The sequence below is a fragment of the Notolepis coatsorum genome (genome assembly GCF_963971535.1).
Source record: "Notolepis coatsorum genome assembly, chromosome: 4".
Classification (NCBI taxonomy): domain Eukaryota; kingdom Metazoa; phylum Chordata; class Actinopteri; order Aulopiformes; family Paralepididae; genus Notolepis; species Notolepis coatsorum.
Window position 1 is genome coordinate 3,213,821 of NC_140168.1, and position 25,035 is coordinate 3,238,855.

The window sequence follows — 25,035 nt, forward strand, 5'->3', positions numbered from 1 at the left end:
GAGCAGAGACTCTTAATCGTTTCAAGTATTCTTCAATGACTGCAAGTCTTGGTTAGTAGAGCAACCCCCCCCCTCCGCCGTATATTGAAGGGACCAAGCTTATGTGCTGAAACTTGGTTGGTGAGACTGAGCGGCCTAGTCAGCAGTCTTATTGAGGTGCTCCTCTGTGTGACTGAAGAGGTAGCTATTTATGGGTGGAATATTCCGATATGTAGCTAACGAAGCAGTGGCTTACGTTACTTTCCGGGCAAATCACTCTGCAAAGGGCTAATGCCAATTAGCCTAGTTAACGCCGTTAGCTCTCTAGTCACGTGACAGTGGAGTGCCACGAAAGGGAGTGATTGAAGGCTAATCTTAAGCAGTCTTAGGCCATGTCCACACTAAAACGATTTTTGGTCGTTTTAGGCAAAGTATTTGATCGTTTGCATAGTTCTGCCACACGGAACTGCGTTCTGGCAGTCTGAAGACGGTACTTTTTGATACCAGCTCCCAGAGTGCGCAATTCTGAAGACGCCCCCCCGTTGCGCCACCATCTTTACAAGCGATACAGGGGGCAGGGGGACACCGGACTCATTTACCAGGCGAGCTGCTGAGGGGAAGGAGCCGAGTCTGTGGCGGGACTTTAATGTCTTGGGCAGCCGTAGCTGCCTGCCGTGGGGGAGCATGGTGAAGAGGCCGTGACCCTTCTAGACCCTAGTGTTGTCCTTCTCTTCTTCTGTTTTTATTGGCGGTAGGTAGGCGCAGGTAGTTGCAAACTGCGCATGCTCCATTCTTCTTCTCTGCTTTTAATGTTTTTTTTGCGGCAGCGTTTCAGCGGTTCAGTGTTCTCATTAGGACGCACTAGTTTTTTTAAAACGATTTCGTGTTTACGTAAAACATTTTTTTAAATGAAAACTAAACAGACCAAAATCGTTTTAGTGTGGACATGGCCTTATTGAGCTGCTCCTCTCTCTGTGTGTCTGTAGTGTAGTGAACTCACTGGTTGCAGTAGCAGTAGGGTTAGGGTTAACTCACTGGTTGCAGTAGGGTTAGGGTTAGGGTTGACTCACTGGTTGCAGTAGGGTTAGGGTTAGGGTTGACTCACTGGTTGCAGTAGGGTTAGGGTTAGGGTTGACTCACTGGTTGCAGTAGCCCACACGGTAGCAGCGGGTGCAGCGCTTCAGCTTGTCTTCCTCGGAGACGGGAGGTTTCAAACAGGCGGCGCACTTAGAGATGGGAATACTGGGGACCTGGAGCCTCTGGGGGGGGGGGGAGAGAGAGAGAGAGAGGGGGGGGGGAGAGAGAGAGGGGGGGGGGAGAGAGAGAGAGAGAGAGAGAGGGGGGGAGAGAGAGATGGTGTGAGAGAGAGAGAGGAGAGAGAGAGAGAGAGAGAGAGAGAAACACAACATCACTTAATACGGACTGTATTGATCAATTTCAACCCTACATTAACACTTTGGATGCCAGCCACGCGTTTTGTCGTTAGTTCATGCCAACCCGCCAACGCTATATAGCGTTTGTTTGTCGTTTTTTTTTTTTTTTAAACTTTATTTTTTAGCGTTTATCGCTTTCCTGGTCAAGCATGACCGACAGTTGCAGGGTGAAACGGGAGAGAGAGCAGGGGGAGACATTCGGCAAATGACGGCGAGTCCGGGAATCGAACTCGGAGTCAACCAGATCCGTGACGCAGCACGGAGTCCCGCGCGAGCGCGGTAACATGGTGTGCTACTGGAGCACCCGTCGTATTTTTTTTTATTGGCGATTTGAATTCATATTTCATCAATCGAGCCTCAGGTTAGTGTTGCAGACTCTCTGACCTCAATTGGGAAGATACCGCCCCCTATCGTCTCTCCCTGTGTAACTGCACCCCATTACTTTAGACTGATGAAGGGGGGGGGCCCAGTTTCCTCATTTTACTTTTCCGACGAGGCATCTGAAGAATCCATTGTGATCGCCGGCCCGGAAAACGCATGGATTATGTATTTACAGTACCCAACGCTGAATCAATAAACGCGATCGATATTTGGAATGGCGATCAGGAATTGGAATAATCTTTTTGGATAACATCTGATCTGAGGTAAGGAATTTATTTTACCAGTCTTAGGATAATCAGAGCTATTTTCACCTATATATCAGCGTTTGCCCTATGCGTGTGTGTGTGGCTGTGATCGTTGATGAGGAAATGAGAGAATCGATATTTCAGCCCGCTTCTATAGCGTGCATAAGTACACATATACTATCGATAATCTAGCATTTATTTGAAAACGATTCATAAATAGGCCGAAAAATGACAACGTTTTTGTGTATACCAGAATATTCCAATAAATGCGGATTATCACAGAATCTATATAGTTTCCTTGAAAATGAGGGCTTTTCAAAATGCTATCAAACGGAAATGAACCGATTAAAAAACAATCCGTTTCGACAATGTTGACTGCAAACAAGTCATTGATGAGCGACGGGCAGATTAGACACAGCCATAATTTAAGACAGAGATTAGGCGTTCACAACGCTATCATTGAAGTGGGTGGTGGCATTTAACGGGGGTAACACCCCTTCCTGACAGGCAGCGACGCGAGCGAGCGTGATTGCGAAAATGATTAAAATGTATTAGTTTCAATCAGACTATCCTGACCTGCCGCGAGCGACAGCGAACTGAGCAGCGATGTCGTCCACCCCTCAGATATTCGCTCGCTGTGTCTCTAGTTGAGCGATTACGCGGCCGAGTCCCGCCCCTAAACACTTTTTATTGGTCAAGAATCGCAGGCTGCTTTGCCCCCCCCCACGTGTGCTTCCAGGTAACACACACACACACAGACACGCGCCGCCTCATATCAGGACAGTGTCGCGCACGATTTCGTCTCCAGTTTGCTCGCCCGCTCCCTGTCAGGAACCGGTGTAAGGCGCACCGCACCGCATGGCTGGTAATCAAAGTGTTAAGGTTAAAAACATAATACATGATCACGAGATTTATTTTGTGTGGTGCGTTACAACAATAAATAACTGAATGTTCTAACCCTAACCCTATTTTTTACAACTGAAATACATGTTGTCATTACAGAGAGAGTAATTGTCCCGATTGTGATTAGGTGGTTATGTGATTTATGATTATGTATATGTGTGCCTGCCTATACGGTGCTTATACATGTATGGGCTTCGATTTGTCCCCGTTTTTTATAGACGCACGAATGCCTAGAGAGTAAATGTACAGAATATGTTTTAAACTGTTTTTATATTAGCTTTAATGTCCTATTTTTCCGTTTCTTTTCAGGCTTAAACATCTGGCCCAGGGACTACAACTGAAAACTAGCAACCCTGCTAATGTTGGCACATCTACATGTTTTTATTTATTTGTATTCATTTATAAATGTATAACTGTTGATTGATATGCCATGATCAAATAAACTGAGTAAACTAAACTAAGTACAGAATAAAGGTACCGCTGGATACCGATCCATTAAAAATGTGAGCGGTACCCCCCGACCCTGACGGTGTGTGATGTAGCGGGTCTCACCTGTACCCCCCCGACCCTGACGGTGTGTGATGTAGTGGGTCTCACCTGTACCCCCCCCGACCCTGACGGTGTGTGATGTAGCGGGTCTCACCTGTACCCCCCGACCCTGACGTGTGTGATGTAGCGGGTCTCACCTGTACCCCCCCGACCCTGACGGTGTGTGATGTAGTGGGTCTCACCTGTACCCCCCCGACCCTGACGGTGTGTGATGTAGCGGGTCTCACCTGTACCCCCCGACCCTGACGGTGTGTGATGTAGTGGGTCTCACCTGTACCCCCCCCGACCCTGACGTGTGTGATGTAGTGGGTCTCACCTGTACCCCCCGACCCTGACGGTGTGTGATGTAGTGGGTCTCACCTGTACCCCCCCCGACCCTGACGTGTGTGATGTAGTGGGTCTCACCTGTACCCCCCGACCCTGACGGTGTGTGATGTAGCGGGTCTCACCTGTACCCCCCCCCCCCTCGACCCTGACGGTGGGTGATGTAGCGGGTCTCACCTGTACCCCCCCCCCCCCCCCGACCCCGACGTGTGTGATGTAGCGGGTCTCACCTGTACCCCCCCGACCCTGATGGTGTGTGATGTAGCGGGTCTCACCTGTACCCCCCCCGACCCTGACGTGTGTGATGTAGTGGGTCTCACCTGTACCCCCCCGACCCTGACGGTGTGTGATGTAGCGGGTCTCACCTGTACCCCCCCGACCCTGACGTGTGTGATGTAGCGGGTCTCACCTGTACCCCCTGTACCCTGACGGTGGGTGTGTGATGCAGCGGGTCTCACCTGCTGGACTCTGAGCAGCACCACGCGCTCCTTGGCCAGCTCCTTGCTCAGCACCTCGAAGCAGAGCAGCGTGTCGGAGGACGACACCGTGTCCAGGGAGTGGGACGGCAGGAAGACGCGGTGGAAGCGGCTCTTCGCCACCTGGAGGAGGAGCGAGGAGGCGTGTCGGTGAATAACTCCGTGGTTTACCGGGGAATTATTGTTATTTTTTTCCCCAACATGGAACGTTTTCTTAAAGGGGAACTATTTTACTATTTCTTTCACTATTTGGGCACCTTTACACAATTCCTGTGAGTTTATGGAACACCTCTGTAATTTTTTATTTTTTTTAATTCATTGTTTTGTATTTCTAATCAAGTCCTCAAAAACAGCATTTTTCTACCTCAAGATCTTAAGCCGTTTTGGGAACTGTGTGGAGTGTGTGAGTCTCAGCAGCCACATGGGGCCACATTATCATGCAGCTGAGTCTCTCTGACATCACAGATCAGCACATTTTCAGATGACTCAGTTCAGTGAGGGTGAATATTGTGAGAGGAGAATTGGAAGAATGCGCCAATATGAGAATTAGAGACATAGATCATATTAATATAAGTCCATATAGCTAGGAAACAATGCTAAACACTGAAAAGGCCATTTCTAAGATGGTTCCCCTTTAAGCGTTTTTGAACCTCCCATGTGAAATTTGGTGCAAATACACCCTTTTGAATGAATGAATTAATGATTTTATTTCTGTCTTCTTTTACAAAGCAATGTAGTGTAGGACATTTATAAAATAAATTAATTTAAAAAAAGAACCGAAAAAGTGTAGGCTGAAGCCGAGGCTTATATTTCCTACCCTTTTTACATTACATTACATTATTAATAAGAAATAAACATAATTCAGTACATCATTTTGCAAAAAAGAAAAGGTTACAAAAGTTTCATAGTTTTAGTGTAGAGTTTATACAGTAATAATATACTTTTTTTGTGTCACGGTTGTAATACAGTTATGTTATAATAAATATAATTTTTCTTCAGTGATTGGGCGCGACACTCGGGCTTCACGTGGCAGGTTATTATTCTTTTTATTATTATTATAATAAAAAAAATTTCAGGACTTATTTCCATCGTTGTCCCTGTTGTTTCGAGAGCAATAATTATTTTCAACAATAAAGTGCATAGAGATGATACTCATAGTTCAACAGAGGTTCAGCACATAATACAGTCGCACCAACATTACAGTGGCAGGCTGCTAAACAGCTGCTCCCTTATCCTGGAAACATTCGGTTCCAAGTCCGGAGATTGGAACCGGTGTCGTCCTAATCGAGGGTTTCCCTTCTTTAAGGCGAGACACTACAGGTGAATAGGGTAACAAATGTAACTAATAGATATCACAATGAAACGTCCCCAGTCGATTACTTATATTAAGACAAGACTTTATTGTATTACAAGTTTTCTGAAATTGTATGTTTAAATATGCAAATGAGGCATGATCGATTTAAATATGCACTAATTTGCATTTAATTCCAGGACAGAAATCTGAACATTGGATAAAGCCATTTTCAAAATTATAGTTTCATTTTGTTGACATATTGGAGCCAAAGGTTATTACAGAGGGGATTTTGGATATCTCTTTGTATCACTCCATAAATCAGAAAATACTCCATTCAGTCCATTTTTATGGTAAAATTCCATATTTCGCCATGTTTTTAGGAATAAAATGTGATCTAAATCAGATGAATGCGATATCAACAAACCCTTCTGTAAATACCTTCAGAACATAGATATGAATAGAACTGGAAGGTTTGGTGTATGCGAGTGCTACTGAAGTGGAGATTTCTGGCTCAGAGTATGAGGAAAAACTCTTAAAAACAAATTTTTGGGAAAACGCCTTCAAAGTTCTGTATTGTAAAATGCAATTTTTTTTTAAACAGATATTTACAAACACAATACCTAATCAAACCATTAGTAATAGACAACCTAAACACATGCCTGATAACTGAATAATAATAATAATGATGTTATTGAACTGAACAGAACTACACACAGGCTACAAACAGTGTAGTACAATAGGCAAAAAAAATATATTGCAAGTTTTCTGAATTTTATGTTTATACCGGTATATGCAAATGAGGCACTTCGCCATTAAATATGTGCACATTTATGGATGCAATAAGGCAAAATGAAGTAAAATAAACAACTATGTGTGTGTTATTGACGTTTTATTGTCACTAGCTTCATAGAAGACATGTTTAGGAAGCAAAATATAACAAAATCTCAAAATCACCAAAAAAAAAAAAGTATATTTGCCTATTCACCCGGGGTGTCTCTGGTTAGAATATCGCCGCCTCATGACTCACCTCTGCCAGTCTGAGGTGCTCCGGTTTGATCCGAACACTCCTGGAGATGGACTCCAGGACCTCCGCTGTGCTGGCGTTCTCCTTGCTAACGCTCACCAGGAACTAGAGAGAGAGAGGGAGAGGGAGAGGGAGAGGGACACACACACACACATCAAAAAGGATTCAGCGTAGCCGAGGACAGATGAATAGAATTCCCTCGACAGACAAAACACTCGACACCGTGTGTCACCATCAAAGGACAGATGTTGCGTACAACAAGAGAACTCTTTGAAATTGTAAAATAGGTAACAATGGTTACGTTCACACTGCGAGCTTATTGCTCAGATCTTTTTTTGTTTCGTTTGGCTGTTGTTCACGTATATATATTTACGTGACCAATATCAGATTCCGGTGTGAACCGGTCCCACTCCTGAACTGACCTGCATGAATGAATGAACAATAAAGAAGATGGACGTAAAAGAAATTGTGACAAATGTCGATCTAGAGTAACTTAAAAGTTGCATGAAAGTCGCACGACTGTTGCTCCCGGCCACAATGTAAAGGCCACAATCTAGCGGCGGAGCGGGGTCGGGTGTTGGTCCTGGGGGGTCCGGGGGGGGTCCAGGGGTGGGAGGAATTGACCTCGACTGTGGCGTCTATTGTGGTGTCTGTAATAGTATAAGTTGCTTTTTTATGTTATGTTCCGTGTTTATTATTTTTGTTATTGCTAATGTCATTGCTATTATTATTGTGGTATTGTGAGGTCTCGTTATTGTTACTGTATTGTGTCCGTCTTGTTTCGTGTATAAAAAGAAAAGAAAAATTTGATAAAAAAAGAAATAAAAAAACTCGCATGACCGTCCAGACTGAAGTGTCCGATTAAGATCAGACATGTATCTGGATTTAGGACCAAAAGTGGCGTGAATCAGAATCAAAGAGATCAGATTCCATGTGATTTGTGCCGTTCACACTGTTGATCTGATCCGAGTCACATATGAGCAAATAAATGTGTCAACAAACCGATGTACTTTCTAACAGCTATATATATACTTTATAGTATTGCTATCTGTCCATTCTCATTGTCACTTGAGTGCATAAACCGTGCCTTCATAATGGCTTAAAGAAAATAAAAATCCATCGGTTGGTTGTCATTTTATAGCGCCGTGAATATAAGGTTTATCGCAGTTTTCGCCTCGTCTTTTTTCTGGGGAGCTAGATAATAGGCTAAAGGCTAGTCACGTTATATCAAACGCCATTTCTGCTGTATATATACGAATGAAATAAAACAAACTGCGTAGCATCCGGACTATTACAGAGCATCTATGGATGAAATGGGTGCGGCGGGGGACTGATACTGCAGTGGAGCGATGGCGCCCCTAAGCGGATCTGGCCGGTATTGCATGTTTTGAAAATCAAATATGCGGGTAGGTCCTGCAAGTCGATCGGGGACGTTAATAGCGTTATTAATATGGAATAAAACAATAACAAATCGCCACGAGTTAACTCGTAGCTCTGGTCCACAACGCATGGCACCGTAACACGTATAAACTCGGGGCTGGTCCTTAAAGTGTTAACAGGCGTCGCTGATCCCACCAGCCGCGGGCGGGAAGCGAATAGAATCGCTTTGGTTGGATTCAGAGGCGTGCGGCACGTGCATTTTCACAGAAATACACTCAATATCTGCATTATTACCACACATATAGATGTTGTTCAACCAGCTAATGTGTCTGTATCTTTCCCAATGCAAATAAACCATATTACTATACTCTTTCAGGAGTACAGTCACACTGATCATCATTCTAAAAATGAATTCTGACATTCTAATTAATTAGATAATAACTGGTTATACATGCAAAAGCTGTAAATCTTAAAAAAAAAAAATCTTCAAACGGGGAATAGACTATAGGCATTCACAGCTGTTCCAATGTAAACGTGCCTCCCTCCGTGCGCACTTCTGCCCGCGCCTGGTGGGATCCGCGCGTTAGTGAAAAGTGGGCACCCCGTCTCACCTTGATGGGTTTCTTGTGGGGCTCTTTAGCCAAGTAGAACACGGTGAGCACCTTCTGCTTCTGAGGCAGCGGGACGGGCAGGTAGAGGAACGGGTCGAAGGTGATCGACACCTGGAGGAGGAAGAGGAGGAGACGAAGAGGAAGGTGAGACGGACAGGAAGAAGGGGAAAGAAAGAAGAGGAGGAAGAGGGTGAAGAAGGAAGGGGATGAGGAGAGGAAACATGTAGTAATAATAAAGAAGGTTGACCTTCTTTTAATTGGTTGTTTGTTTGCTGTGTGTGTTTTAATGACTTCCCGTACCTCTGTGATGTATGTATCGTATATCTCCAAAAGTCTTATGCGGATTGTTCTTTTTTGGTTTATTTATTTTATAAATAAAAAAAGAAAGAAAAATAAATGTGTCCCCTTTCCCCCGTTACCCTTCGAGAGGCCCTGTTACCCTCTCACCAGGCCGTCATTGTGAATAAGAATGTGATCTTAATTGACCTGCCTGGTTAAACAAATATTAAATACATTTAATAAATAAATTATAAATACATTTATAATAATAAATTATAATAATAAATAATGTATAATAATTAGGGCTGTCAGTTTATGGTGTTAATTAGATTAATTAATTACACAGCAAATTATCGCGTTATGAAAATTAACTCAAAATTAACAAAAAAAATGAATTCTTTTTTATAAATCTTATTTTTTATCTCATTCATTCCATAAGAACGTAGAATACACATTTACAGACTTTTTTTTAATATGGTCCATTTGCATGTTCTTGGTATCTGATTCTAGGGACATCTATGGATCTCAGGGGATGTATTCCCAGTGTCAGAAATACTGTGTCTGTTACTAGGCTTGAGGAAATTGTAATGAACCCAAGGAGAATATTAATTCAATATTTTTTTTATCTTTGACTGTGAATAACACTATGCTCAAATTGACCAGACCTGAAAAATCTAAACAAATTAATAGATGGAAGATGATTAAACAGAAGGTTTTGTATATACAGTACTGAATTCTGCCATCCGGACACATGCCATTTGAAATATGATTATAGAATATCAGGCATAAAATGGTTATGCGATTAAAATGCGATTAATTAGATTAATTAATTACAAACCCTGTAATTAATTAGATACATTTTTGTAATCGCCTGACAGCACTAATAATAATACAACAAAATATTTTAAGTTAAATAAACATAAAAAAATAAAAAATAAAGTATTATGAATACAAAACGATTCACATTATTATTGTGTATTTTCTAGAGACAGTGGGCGTGTTCTCACCTTGGAGCACATGGGGCAGACCAGCTTGGACTTGAACTGGCCCTGGAAGAGGTCCACGATGAAGGAGTCGTTCCTCATCTTGTGTCTCTGCCACGCCTCCTCCGCCACCACCTGGGGTCAAGGGTCACCAACACAGAGGTCAAGGGTCACCTGGGACAGCAGCCACAACACAGAGGTCAAGGGTCACCCGGACGAGCAGGCAGAGAGGCCCGTCTTTAATGTGTCACAGAGGTTCCCAGAGTTTGCACTGAATTAGGAAAATCTGCCTTTAGCTTCTGTGCCCCAGAAACATGGAATGCTTTGCAATGCACTTTAAAAACTCAGTTCAGTGTGTGTTGTGAAGGGCCAGATTAAACCGAATATATATATTTATTTATATATATATATTTAATTGTATTTGTATATTCTCTAATATTCCCTGATATCCCTTGTATATTCCTTGTACAATATGCATTGAATATCCATTCTAGCCTACTGAACATCCCATAATAGTCTCCATTCTACTATTGGTCGAGACCTTGGTGCCAGGCTGCCATACCCCTCAGACCCAGTTCAAACGTACCGCTCAACATGTACGAACAAGTCTTAGTTCCGCGTAGGAATCTGGCTACCGCACCACTAATGGGACTATTTGTTCATAGTGCGTATATATACTGCGCTACTAAAGTAGGACTTTCTTTTCAGTCCAGTTTCTTACCCTCCAATAGAGTCACAGACGTAAAGCCTCCCCGCGACGCCACGTGTGGGAGTAAGGCCAAGTTCGGCTTACCATCGGTATTGAGACATCGTGTATATTAATATTTGAATAGTCATATTTGGCACTATATCGTCGAGTTGGACGTAGTCTATTAAGCTAATAATAGTCTGTTAATATATAGTGCTTCGTGCGGTGAGAATACTACCGTAGTCAGTACCCCATCGTTTCGGGCAGAGAACTGGCTGCTTATCCAGGGTGGTTGACCCCACGTGAAGCTGCACCCGAGGAGCCCCAGAGCGAGTGGACCTGTATACCGGATTATTCTACCGACGACAGCCCGCCTTCCCAGGCACGGATTATGCTTTGTATACGTTGATTATTCCATGGATAAAGACCCCCGACACTGCCGTGTGTTGGAACCCCCCCCCCCTGGAGAGGACGCAAGGTGAGGAGACGCTCTGCAAGACGAGGTCGCTTCACGTCTCTCCTCCGTGGACCGGAGGACGCCGGCCCACAAAGAGTCCACCTGCTTTCATCTGTGGTCCAAGGATCGCCGGCGCATTGAACGGCACTACAGTGGGTTCACCTGGGATACCCTTGGCCGGATGAGGCAGCCGGATTCTACCCCCCCCCCCCCCTTCCTACTCCTGTCGGCTTACAAGCGACCGGATTAACCCCCCCTAGTGTATCCAGCCTATAATCATTAAAGTATCATTGCTGTTATTCCTTAAACTATTCCAGGTCGTATATGTATGTATCATTCTCTATTGATATACCGACGAATACTCTTGCCATAAAAGTGCATACTAATTCCCATTCATAAATGTGATTGATTTGATTAAGTGCTTGCTCTACACACCATCGCTGTGTAGAAATAAAGACCTATTTCTAATTCGTACATTTGTGTTGGATCCGTTTCATCTACGTGACAGTGTTCATCATAATATATTTATGCCGAGTACTGGGTGGCCGAATATTAAGTACAAAGGTAGTGGTAGTAAGTATCATATCTAGTAATACAGTCAGGGAATTGTACCCCTCAGTTACAGTGTGTGTGTGTGTGTGTAGTATGCGTCTGTGTGCAGAGGCCAGGCCAGGCCGCATAAAGATTTTGCCCAACCCACTTTCAGTTCCGCGTTCGGGATCCGCGATCTGATTGGCCACCGACGCTTCTCTCAGCGGCAATCGCGTTACGCCTAGATCACTGGTTAAGCTTGGCGACTCTTTCGAAGTCGCTCTCTTTCGAAGTTGGTTAAGGTTAGAGTTTGTCTTTAGAGCAGGGCGATGGACCACCAGCCCTGATTCCAAACTCTAACCTTAACCAACCAGTATATTGATGTGATGTCGGACTTGGATAATGCTAGCTAGCAGGCTGTTAGAGGCAGAACTAGGCGCAACGCGATTGGCGCTAGGCTTGGGCGGTATAATTTTTTTCACACCGTCATACACTGATGACATAATACCCCGGTATACGGTGTATGACGGTATGACTTTCATTTTCATCAGCGGGGGGGGGGGGGGGGGGCAACCCGTGTTACCAAGTAAACAAATCATCGTTAGCTCTCAGAATGGTAGTCAGAAGCCCGCACCGTTAGCGTTAGCATGTAGCCTAGCCATGGCAGACTATTTGATTCCTTAAGGGCTCGAAATTGCCTGGGTTTTGGTCATATGCTCCCGCTGTTTGGCTACTTCTATGTGCAGTGAAAACTACTCGAATGCTTTATAACCTAGTCATTGATTTAGTTCAGGGTAATCTAAGATTAGCCGCAGAGCTAACGCTAGTTAACGTGAGCTAACGCTAGTTAATCAAGCTCACAGAGAGAGATAAACAGCTGACAGCGGATAGTACAGGACGGTACAAATACAATAAAAAAGCGGGTGGGGGCTGTTGTGTAAACCTTGTACTCTTTAGTTCACAAGAGAATAAGAGACGGATTATTTGCTTGCTCCACCAGTGCACCACAACAACACTGCTCTCGTCACAACGCTTTACGGTATTTTCACAGCACTGTCGCAACATTACTGTAAAACGTGAACACCGTTGTGATACACTCGCTCCACTAGTGAGGACTGGTCTCGCCCTCTGCTGGCGCGTGTGTGCACTACACTCATTCACTGTAATAGAAACTGAAGCGAATCTGTGATTTTGACGGTTTTGACGGTATTGATTTTCAATACCGTCGGGATTTCTAAATACCCTGGTATACCGTAATAGTATACCGTCATACCGCCCAAGCCTGAGAGAAACGTCAGTGGCCAATCAGATCGCGGATCCCGATCTGAAAGTGGGTTGGGCAAAATCTTTACGCGGCCAGGCCTGGGGGTGACAGTGGCTCAGGAGATAAGAGAGGTTGTCTGGTAATCGGAAGGTTCCTGGTTCGATTCACACTCCTCCTCCCGGGTAGCGCCTCGAATCGACCCGGGAAGCTCTGGATTACCAGACGACTGCTCTACCTCCTGAGCCACTTTCGCCCCCGTGTTAGTAGTTACTACTCTGCTCACTTTCCTCTGATAAATGGACGATGAGCTCTTCAATTTCACCGATAACAGTATTGACCATTATACCTCTCCACACATTCCTAAAAGCCCCCCCCCATTCTTAACCCTTTCACTACCGCACTACCAAACGGTTAACCCTTTCACTGCGACAATACACAGAAGGTTAACCCTTTCACTGCTAGAGGCAGACGCACCTCGTCCAGCCACCCGTCAGAGTCCACGGCAGGGTTCGAAATGAACGGGGGCTTGGGGCAAAATGCCCTCGAAAATTTACTAAATGCCCTCGAAAATCAGTTAAGGGGGGCAAGAAAAGCCCCAGACAGTTTACTAATTATATATATAATTATATATGCTCTACAGTGCGAGCATTTCACTCGTATTTGCCCCTAATAATATGTGTGCACGAACCGGAAAAATCATTTACTCGCAGTGTGCGAGTGAAGATTACAAACGGCTCCGCTGTTAATAGTTCAGAAACTACAAGTCTCAAAATTCCACAAGGCGCATAAACGTCCAATCACAGTAGCGTTTCCTGCGGTGACGCGGCTGGTTTCATGCGAGAGAAATGAAACGATAACACAGTACGCGCTGGAAAAGAAAGTCACAGACGGTACCGGCATAGGCAAGTTATAGATTCAGAATCAGACAACGCAAAAAATTCAGCCAGCCATGAAGCAGCTAATGTTACCGAGGCAGATAACGTTAGCGAAGTTAGCACACGCACATACACGCACACTGTGGGCCAGCCAGTGACTTTGGTGGTGTGTGCTATTGCACAGATGTGTGTCCCGTTCCCGTTTGCACACACACACACACACACGCGCACATAGTAAGCCATCACTGGGAACGCTCAGAGGAAAGGGGGGCTGAGAATATCTGTGTCTATCTGTGTGTGTGTGTCTCTCTCTCCCTCTCTACATCTCTCTCTCTCCTGAACCTATTTCATTCAAAAGGAAGACATTGATGGACATAGCTATACGTATACATTATAGCTCAGTTGTAGCTGTAACAGAATAATTGTATTAACTATTAATGAACCATTATTCAATAGCGTTTAAATTATAATGAATTAAAGAATTGTATAAAGAATTGTCCATGTTCTGTCATCTAATAATATAATCCATTGCCTTTCCTATCTGTGTCAAAGTCTAAATGTTGGTATCGTGACAACACTACAACATACAAAAAGCAGCTTGACGACCGATATCCTTTGCGTCTAGTAGGCATGGGCCAATGTGTGATTTTGGTGGTATGTGCTATTTGCACAGATGTTTAGCCCGCCCCTTAGTATGCACACGCACAGTATAATATGCATGTAATAAATAGTTTGTTAATAAACTCTGTTACTTGAACAATTGTCACTGTGCTCCTAAATTTCTTTGTGTGCTCCTAAATTTAGATTTAGATTTTATTTATTAAAATTTTATTTAGGGGCACATGTGCTCCTTGGGAAAAAGGTTAGCGTAGAGCCCTATATATGGAGACATTAACACTATGGCGTCCGTTCACGAGTATATACGCGTTTCGATTCCATGCGTTGTGGTCCAGAGCCACGAGTATACTCGTGACGAGTTGTTATTGTTTTATTCCATATTTATAACGCTTATTAGGTCCCTGATCCACTTGCAGGATCTTTCCACATATTTGATTTTCGAAACATGCAGTACCGGCCAGATCCGCTTAGGGGCGCCATCGCTCCACTGCAGTATCATTATGGAGATTTAAAAAAATATATATCTTTTACAGTCCTGTGGGCGGATCATAGAGCCTCGATTCCAAACGAAGACCCTCCATCTTTGATCAGCTTGCCGAACGTATTTTTCAGCGTGGAATAATGGGATTTATGATTAGCCAATGTACATATCGATCTACCAGAATCCGATGACTGGTGAGGAAATGCTGCCGGCGATCACATGGCCTGACGGTAGGATAATATTACCCCAAATTACAGCTGGATTGGACATTGTTTTATAACCTAACGTGATAGACTACTGACATTGGCTACCTGAACGCACACTCTATTGCTAATCAATAATACTGATCGGCGTTCCCCGTCGCCCCCATTTCATCCATAGATGCTCTGTAATAGTCCGGATGCTACGCAGTTTGTTTTATTTCATTCGTATATATACAGCAGAAATGGCGTTTGATATAACGGCGCCAAAGTTTAGCCTTTTTTGCAGCCTCCTGAACAAAAGCCTAGACGAAAAGCGTGATAAACCTTATATTCACGACGCTATAAAATGACAACCAACCGATGGATTTTTATTTTCTTTAAGCCATTATGAAGGCACGGTTTATGCACTCAAGTGACAATGAGAATGGACAGATAGCAATACTATAAATGATATATACAGCTCTTAGAAAGTACATCGGTTTGTTTACAATCCTCTGTCCTCTGAGGCCTAAATCGCTGCAAGACTGCGGTCGCCAAAGTGTTAACATTACGTTATCAAACATGGGGACGAAGACTGTAAAAAAAAGTGTCGACAATGTTTTATAATCTTTGTTAATTTATCATAAAAATTCTGTGCCCGCGAAATACAAAAAACAAAGCCCCCGAAAATCAATTAAGGGGGGCAAAAAAAGCCCTGGGGATTTTTGGAAAATTTCTAACCCTGGTCCACGGTCTCTGTGTAGGGCTTGTTCTGGACGGGTTAGGGTTAGAGAGAGAGGAGAGAGACGCACCTCGTCCAGCCTCCCGTCAGAGTCCACGGTCTCCGTGTAGGGCTTGTTCTGGACGGGTTAGGGTTAGAGAGAGAGAGGAGAGACAGACAGACGCACCTCGTCCAGCCGGCCGTCAGAGTCCACGGTCTCCGTGTAGGGCTGGTTCTGGACGGGTTAGGGTTAGAGAGAGAGAGGAGAGACAGACAGACAGACGCACCTCGTCCAGCCTCCGTCAGAGTCCACGGTCTCCGTGTAGGGCTGGTTCTGGACGGGTTAGGGTTAGAGAGAGAGGAGAGAGACGCACCTCGTCCAGCCTCCCGTCAGAGTCCACGGTCTCCGTGTAGGGCTTGTTCTGGATGCGGTTCAGGTCTTCGTGGAGCCCGTCCAGCAGGAAGGCCATGAACTCCTGGGCGTCGTGTTGCGCGTAGCCTGTGAACTGACTGGCCTTGCTGGCCACGATGGCCTGTGTGGGGGGGGGGGGGGAAAGAGGGAGAGAGGGAGAGATGGAGAGAGAGAAGATATAATTATACACTCCTAGGCGTAACGTGTGTGCTAGCTGGCTTCACTGATGAGATAGATAACAGCCGAGACGATAACCATGATTTTTACAGAGCAAAAACATGCAGGTTGTTCTTAGTGTATCGCATCCAAAGATCCAGAACCAGGGTTTGAGCCACCTGGTGCCTGGTGCTGCCCACAGACAGTACCTTGAGCTTGGAGGGCTGGAAGGCGTGGTGGGTGCCCTTCCACAGGGCTCTGAGCAGCACCGCGAAGCCGATGGCCAGCCGGCCCCCCGTCCCCAGAGGGTTGTTGCAGTTGATCTCTGCCTCGAACGCCCGATCTGGTGAGACGAGATGAGGTGAGATTTATTAACCCTTTCACTGCCACACGACAGACAGCCGGTTAACCCTTTCACTGTGACAATACAGAAGGTTAGCCCTTTACTATCACACAACCAACGGCGATGCTCATGATGCTAACGATGGAGCATCGCCGTCGGTTGTGTGATAGTAAAGGGCTAACCTTCTGTCGTGTGGCAGTGAAAGGGTTAACCGGGAGGCACAGGGGCAGGGTGATGGTAGAAAAATACATAAATATAGGCAATGAAATTAGATCTGAATAGAGAAATATGAGAACAGATAAAACAGTGTAAACAATATAATGAACTCTGAATATAAAAATAAAACAGTGTAAACAAAGTTAGTCAACAAGTTAAATGTAAGACCTTTTTAATACCACTTAACACATTCCCAGCCAGTTTTTCGGATCCAACGGTTGACGGCCATTGTTATCATACTCAACCAGGCGATCAGCGAATGTGGCTAACGCCGTTATTGGTAATCAACAGGGATGTCCGATATTATCGGCCGACCGATATTATCGGCCGATATCGGCAGTAAAATGTGATATCGGAAAATATCGGTATCGGTTTAAAAAAAGAAAAAAACAATATCAATATTTGTTATATATATATCCAGTGAAATGATTAGTTACCTGAAATTATTCCGTTTTTTGGGGTGGGAAACCCTGCATATATCGGTATCGGTTGATATCGGTTGATATCGGTATCGGAAATTAAGTGTTTGACAATATCGGAATATCGGTATCGGTAAAAAAGCCAATATCGAGCATCCCTAGTAATCAATAATCAGAAACGACGTCCCCCGCCCCCCCCCCTTTCATGCATTCATGGTGGAACATTATATCGATCATATGCATTTAGATTTTTAGCTCTAGCTTCTGTAGGGCCGAAACGCCGTTCGATTTAACGTTATTAGCTTAGCAGCCTGTATCTCGTTTTGCAGGAAACATACCAGACCAATCCCAAATAACGCTTATATTCAAGACGCTATAAAATGGGAACGTATTGATGACAAAATTATTTCTTTAAGCCATTTTGAAGGGACGGTTTATAGTGTCAATTGACAATGAGAATGGACAGATGGCAATACTATAAAGTATAGATTTAGCTCTACAAACAGCCTCAGGCACAATGAAAGTTTGTTTTTGATTCGCTGGCCGTATAGTGTGAGATTAGACGGATCCAAATGGCCCCGAATGTGTTAAGGGGGGGGGGGGGGGGGGGGGGGGGTGGGGGGGGGGAGAGGAGAGATGGGGAGAGGGGGGAGGGAGAGAGAGAGGAGAGATGGGGGAGAGAGAGCGGGGAGAGAGCGGAGAGAGAGGGGAGGGGGAGAGAGGAGAGAGGAGAGATGGGGGGGAGAGAGCGGGAGAGAGCGAGAGGGGGAGAGAGGAGAGAGGAGAGAGAGGAGAGATGGGGAGAGAGGGAGAGAGAGAGAGAGGAGAGATGGGGAGAGGGGGAGAGAGGGAGGGGGGAGAGAGAGAGAGAGGAGAGAGAGAGAGGGGGGAAAGGGGGGAGAGAGAGAGAGAGAGAGAGAGAGGAGAGAGAGAGAGAGAGAGAGAGAGAGAGAGAGAGAGGAGAGATGGGGAGAGGGGGAGAGATGAGAGGGGGGAGAGAGAGAGAGAGGAGAGAGAGAGAGGGGGGAGAGAGAGAGAGAGGAGAGAGAGAGAGGGGGGAGAGAGAGAGGGGGGAAGGGGGGAGAGAGAGAGAGAGAGGAGAGAGAGAGAGAGAGAGAGAGAGAGGAGAGAGAGATGGGGAGAGGGGGAGATGAGAGATGGGGAGAAGGGAGAGAGGGGGGAGAGGGGAGAGAGTCGACTATACAAATCCTTAGTCGTGGACAGCCCTACTGTACTGTGTGGATGTCCCCCCCCCCCCCCACTACTGACCGTGAAAGTAGTCCCGGAGCTCCCGGGTGTTGGACAGCGACTGGATGACGCTGTTCATGAAGCAGGTGTTGCCCAGGTTGACCAGCCCCGTGAAGCCGGGCAGACACACCTTCTTCTCCTCCTCCTCCTCGTGGCGCAGGCGCTCGCTGGGCGGCGCGTGGGTCATCATGGGCTGCACCATGCAGGTGGGCTTGTGCTGAAGGAGGACGAGGAGTTGATTGATTGAATTTATTTGACAATCTAAAATCACATACAATACCGGTACACGGTGCACAACATGTACAGCCGTCACATATCATCTAAAATAGTCGAGGATTCAAACTAGGGATGTCCGATATTATCAGCCGATATTGGCATTAAAATGTATTATGGGAAATTATCGGTATCTGTTTTCAAAAAAATATATATATATGTTTAATATATATATATATATTTTTTTTTCACATGTATTTAACCTTTATTTACCCAGGCAAGCAAGTAAGAACAAATTCAGATTTTATTTATAGTCAAAAGTATGCATAATGTTGTGTTAATTCCACAACAAGAGATATGTAATTACCGTATTCAGTTTTACGGTTGCATATATCGGTATTATTTCCTTAATCGTAGGGCTGGGTTATCGATAAAACGATAACGATAATTATCGCGATATATTTTAATAATCGATAGATAATACAAAAAATATCAATAGAAAAAAAAAAATTTAACACTTTCTTTGCCAGGCTTATGTACATCATTATACCGTCCTCTGCCAGCTCTATTTGTCTATGGAGAAGCCCCTTCTTTGCAGGGCTATAACTTTTTAAATTGTATTGCTAAATTGACATTACTATGGCCCATTCAACGTCAATTATCAAACAATTTTTGTGACCTGCAACACTGCCGTTTTAAAACCAGAGACAGTGGACAGACTTGTCTTTCTTGCCTGAAACTTAAAGTAATGGCTTTGCTTGTCCAAATGACAATACTGACCCTTTTTCTCTTGTCCATTTATTTTGTTTGCTTTCTAATTTAAAATACAGATTGAAACCGTCTGTACACAGTAGGCTATGTGTGCTAGCAGAGCTAGACTCCAGTCACGAGTCACGGTGCACATGTGCGGTGGTTTGTCCACCAAAAAAGTGCCAAAAGATAGAAAAGAAACTAGCAGAGCCAAAACTGTTCAACTCCCCTGGAGCCACAGCCAGCAGAGAAGCCGGTTTACTTTCGCTTTCAAACCAGCTGCAGCCTGAGAACTGGAGTGTGAGGGGATGTAACACTAAAGACGGCGGCAACGACAAAGAATTGCTGCAAAATAAAAATAATTAGGGATGTTCGATATTGGCTTTTTTACCGATATCGTCCAACTCTTAATTTCCGATACCGATATATGCAGGGTTTCCCCCCCTAAAAAACGGAATAATTTCAGATAATTAACATTACATATCTCTTGTTGTGGAATTAACACAACATTATGCATACTTTTGACAATAAATAAAATAATAATTTGTTCTTACTTGCTTGCCTGGGTAAATAAAGGTTATAGAAATGTAAAACCGATACCGATATTTTCCGATATCACATTTTAATGCCAATATCGGCCGATAATATCGGTAGGCCGATAATATCGGACATCCCTACTTATAACAATATCGATAATTATCATATCGTGATATCATTTTTGGCCATGTCGCCCAGCACCATCCTTTGGAGGGCCACCGCTCCCGCTCCCGCTCTCCCCCCCCGACTCACCATGGAGAGGGCGGGCTCCGGCTTGGGGATGGGGATGGGCACGTGGTCGGAGACGGAGCGAGGCCCCACGTTGTCCAGACCCCCGCCGCCATCCTCCGCTCTGGACGACGTGGGCCTGGGGGCCTTGCTGGGCTTGTCGTCGCCTCCGCCCCCCCGCGGGGGCTCCTCCTTGCTGGGCAGCATGCCGTGCTGGCTGCCCCCCGGCTGGGTCTGCTCCATGGACGAGGGGCTGGAGGGCACAGCGACCTTGGCGCCGCCGACTGCACCTTAAAGAGAGGAGGATGGAGCTTGTGGATGATGACGTCACAGGGAACCTCTCTCACCACCACCGTCCCCAGAACCGTCCCGAAAAATACAATTTGAACCGTCCCAAAGTGAATGTAAACCGTTCCAAAAATATCGTTTCTTTACTTTGGTCTTGTCGTCTATAGTTGTTATTGTCATATTGAATTAGCCTCGGATCACTCTGAAACTATACAATATATTCACCGCGGGATAACAAGCGAACGTATACATGAACAAATTTACTCTTTTTTACATGTTGAACGATAGATCAGGTGATGTCAAATGAGCCATAGTATCGTCTCCATAGCTATAATATAGAATGAAAGAGTTAACAATAGGCACATTAGACCAACAGGTAACAACAAAGCAACCAAAACAATAACAATATTGAAACACCTTTCTTATTTTAATACCGTCTGTCTGTCTGTCTGTCTGTCTGTCTGTCTGTCTGTCTGTCTGTCTGTCTGTCTGTCTGTCTGTCTGTCTGTCTGTCTGTCTGCCTGTGTGTGTGTGTGTGTGTGTGTGTGTGTGTGTGTGTGTGTGTGTGTGTGTGTGTTTTTGTGCTCAACGTTAAACTATTGCGCAACATTATACACTTTATACTACACTAATAAATAACTAATTTGGAATTTACCCTTGTGGTCGTCATTTTATTGAAATTGTGTTTTTAAATTGCAGGAAATTACAGCAAATGGTTTTCTACGTTGAAGGTTTTTTTTTTGCCTCCCAGCCGGGGGCCACTACCCCCCTCCGGGACCCCCCCCCCCCCCCCCCCCCAGATCCTGGGGAGAGCCCTACATACGGCCGGTTGGCGTGAATACTTTCGGCAGCCAACATGCCCTTCCGCGTTGCTCCGATTGGCCGAGCGCGCGCATGAGCCGCGGCACGCTCCTCTGCCAGGCAGGAATACTAAGCTCCCCCTTAACACAATTTATACAAATGGAAGTATTGATTTCGCCGTAACGAATCATTAAAAAAATATACCGTTAACTGGAATATGTTGTGCCTTTACACATATGTTGGATTATGTAATTGGTTTGTCATGACACAACAACACACAGTAACTACATGCATCATTGTTTACAATGAACGGTGGGGCTAATCGAAAGGACTGGACACGGACGCGTTAGTTGTTCACCAACAATCTACAGACACAAACAAACACAGAACCGGACTGTTATATTAAATTAATTGATTGCTGTTTAACGCGTCCGTGTCCAGTCCTTTCGATTAGCCCCACCGTTCATTGTAAACAATGATGCATGTAGTTACTGTGCGTTGTTGTAGCCACCGGTTAATTCACGATTTTTTATTGGTTTGTCATGACAAACCAATTACATAATCCAACATATGTGTAAAGGCACAACATATTCCAGTTAACGGTATTTTTTTTAATGATTCGTTACCGCGAAATCAATACTTCCATTTGTATAAATTGCGTTAAGATTCCTGCCTGGCAGAGGAGCGTGTCACGGCTCATGCGCGCGCTCGGCCAATCAGAGCAACGCGGAAGGGCATGTTGGCTGCCAAAAGTATTCACGCGGCCGGTTGGGCAGACTGCAGCTCCTATATCTAGTTACTGGATTACTTGCGGAGCTCCGATGTCTATCTTGAGAGCTACTCCGGTACGGTGATGTGAAATCTCCATGAATAATAAACACCGGTGACACCACACATTTTACAAAACGACACTCAATATCTGTAGAGGCTCACCTTGACCTTTAACGTTATTCAAACGTATTAATTACTAGTATTATTATTGATCTGCTGTGTCTGTACGTCTACGTCTGATTTTAATACATTTTCAATGACTAGTATCCATTTGTTGGACAGAGTTGACGTCAGAATCTAATTTAAAAATAAACAAACGGACAGTAATACCTTCCGCCACTCTTCCATCAGTGCATTGACGGATCAATGTGGTCGCTACTTAGCGCACAAACATACTTTTGCTGGTCTGGTCCTCTGAGCTTCTCTCCAGTCGAGCTGCTGTGGCGTTTAAATCCAAAATATTGTATCATCTCGTCTCTAGAGCCTTTTGTCTCTGCTTCACGTGAAGTTAAATTTACTCTAGAAGTGGAAGTGAAACTTGAGCTGCTCTGTGCTGCGATGCGACTCTGCGGCACAGACCTAAGATCTGCCGTCAGCACAGACACATAGTGTTGTCTAAGTATTGATAATACGCTGAGTATTTTACAATTAAAGAGTTTTTTTATTTGATGAATGTGGGTACTTAACCCTTTGATCGCCGGGGTTAAATTCATAATTTACCATCCCTCGCCAGCCGTATTTAACATGGAGAAGTTCCCCTTCTTTGCAGGGCTATAACTTTTTAAATTGTATTGCTAAATTGACATTACCATGGCCCATTCAAAGTCCTATATCTATTGTTCAGTGTGTAGCAACGTTATACTTTTTCATTCACATATTCATACTAAAATACGGTCTAAAGTATAAGTATGTTTTTATCGTTTTCTGCAGCTTTCTCCAGAACGTGATTTATAGCCCCAAATGCATTATATTGATGATTGTATACAGTTTGATAGCAATCGGCGCGAGATAAAAAATTTCAAATGGACGTACTTCTAGAATGATCTACGTATGATCCGATGATGACCGGATGGGCGGGGGGTCGTTTATAATTCCGTGGGCAACGTTATATCATTCATCTAGTGTGGGTGATATGATCATTGGAGCAGTTAGTATAGAAGACATTACAAAATAACGCTGAAACTCACCGTAGCTTCCTCGCGCCGTTGGGAGATGAGCGTGGAACAGAATTTTTTCTATTATGGGATATAGAAATACCCGATCCATTTCCAGGTTGTATAATAGTATATACGTCCAAATCATGTTGTTTATCGAGTTATTGGCAACGGATCGCTATCCATTGTGTCGAGCTAGAGTCCCGGGACCTATAGCGAGTGATCGGACCAAATTGAAATGAGCACCAGCGTCCACTTCCCTGTTTATGTCCTGGGCGATCTGCCGATCGGCCACCAGATGGCGCTCTTGAACCGTTAGATAGTTGACAGGGGCTCACCAGTACATATAATGTCTCCGGGGGAGAAATATGATTTCGATCACAGATTTTTGAAATATTGATATCAATGACGCTGTACAGCGTCATCGGCAGAATAAGCATGGCGGGGAATGACGCTGAAAAGCGTCAACGGCGATTAAAGGGTTAATACTTAATACGCGAAAATTAACTAAATGGGTTTTACTAGGGATGTTCGATATTGTCTTTTTTACCGATATAGTCCAACTCTTAATTTCCGATACCGATATCAACCGATACCGATATATGCAGGGTCCCCCCCCCCCCCAAAAACGGAATAATTTCAGGTAATTAACATTACATATCTCTTGTCGTGGAAATAACACAACATTATGCATACTTTCGACAATAAATAAAATAAGAATTTGTTCGTAAACCCTGCATATATCGGTATCGGTTGATATCGGTATCGGAAATTAAGAGTTGGACAATAGCGGTATATCGGTATCGGTAAAAAAGCCAATATCGAACATCCCTAATAACAGGGGTTCTCAAACTTAGCCACAAAAGGTAAAGTTTTTGACAAATATTGAAACGCAGTTAGTTTCTCCTCCCTGCCACACTACAGAAGGTTAACCCTTTACTATCACACTACCGACGGTGCTAGTAAAGGGTTAACCTCCTGCAGTGTGGCAGTGAAAGGGTGGTCAGTGTGTGGTGTGTAGAAGCCAGGCAGCAGACCTTGTGAGGCGGGGGCCTCCAGACCCCCCCAGCGCTGACTGTGTCTCTTCTTCAGGCTGATGTCCAGGCGGGACGGGGTGAAGGCATAGCTGCACTGCTCAGGCTGGATCATGTTCCTGGAGGAGAGAGAGAGGAAAGAGAGGGGGGGGAGGGGAGAGAGAGGAAAGAGAGGGGGGAGAGAGGGGGAGAGAGAGAGAGAGAGGGAGAGGATGGAAAGAGAGAGGGAGAGGGGGGGAGAAAGAGAGGAGAGATGGGGAGAGGGGGGAGGGAGAGAGAGAGAGCGGGGGAGAGGGGAGGGGGAGAGAGGAGAGAGGGAGGGGGGGAGAGAGAGAGAGAGAGAGAGAGAGAGGAGAGATGGGGAGAGAGGGGGAGAGAGGGAGAGAGAGAGAGAGAGAGGAGAGATGGGGAGAGGGGGAGAGAGGGAGGGGGGGAGAGAGAGAGAGAGAGAGAGAGAAGAGATGGGGAGGGGGGAGAGAGGAGAGAGAGGGGGGAGAGAGAGGGGGGGGAGGGGGGAGAGAGAGAGAGAGGAGAGAGAGATGGGGAGAAGGGAGGGAGAGGGGGGGAGGGGGGAGAGAGAGAGGGAGAGATGGGGGGGAGAGAGAGGGGGAGGGAGAGAGAGAGGGGGAGAGAGAGAGGGGGGGAGAGAGAGAGAGAGAGAGGGAGAGGGAGAGAGAGGGGAGAGGATGGAGAGATTGATGTGGAGATGGAGAGATGGAGAGAGACAGAGAGAACACAGGTTAAGATAAAGAGATAGTTGACGTTGGTAAAGGATGTTGAGAAAGTC

The 25,035-nt window shown here is 45.0% G+C and overlaps 1 protein-coding gene across 1 annotated transcript in view; it reads right to left on the bottom strand.

The window, feature by feature from the left end:
• The window catches only part of usp19 (ubiquitin specific peptidase 19), a 99,887-nt gene that overhangs the window by 36,742 nt on the left and 38,110 nt on the right, over positions 1 to 25,035 (bottom strand). Inside the window, exons 9-18 of the mRNA XM_084313311.1 lie at positions 24,252 to 24,367; positions 20,225 to 20,490; positions 18,494 to 18,689; positions 16,456 to 16,589; positions 16,053 to 16,211; positions 9,886 to 9,996; positions 8,600 to 8,710; positions 6,612 to 6,713; positions 4,273 to 4,413; positions 1,120 to 1,238 (exon numbers count right to left, since the gene is read on the bottom strand). Of these exons, the coding sequence (XP_084169437.1) occupies positions 1,120 to 1,238; positions 4,273 to 4,413; positions 6,612 to 6,713; positions 8,600 to 8,710; positions 9,886 to 9,996; positions 16,053 to 16,211; positions 16,456 to 16,589; positions 18,494 to 18,689; positions 20,225 to 20,490; positions 24,252 to 24,367 (1,455 nt within the window). The remainder of the gene's footprint in view (positions 1 to 1,119; positions 1,239 to 4,272; positions 4,414 to 6,611; positions 6,714 to 8,599; positions 8,711 to 9,885; positions 9,997 to 16,052; positions 16,212 to 16,455; positions 16,590 to 18,493; positions 18,690 to 20,224; positions 20,491 to 24,251; positions 24,368 to 25,035) is intronic.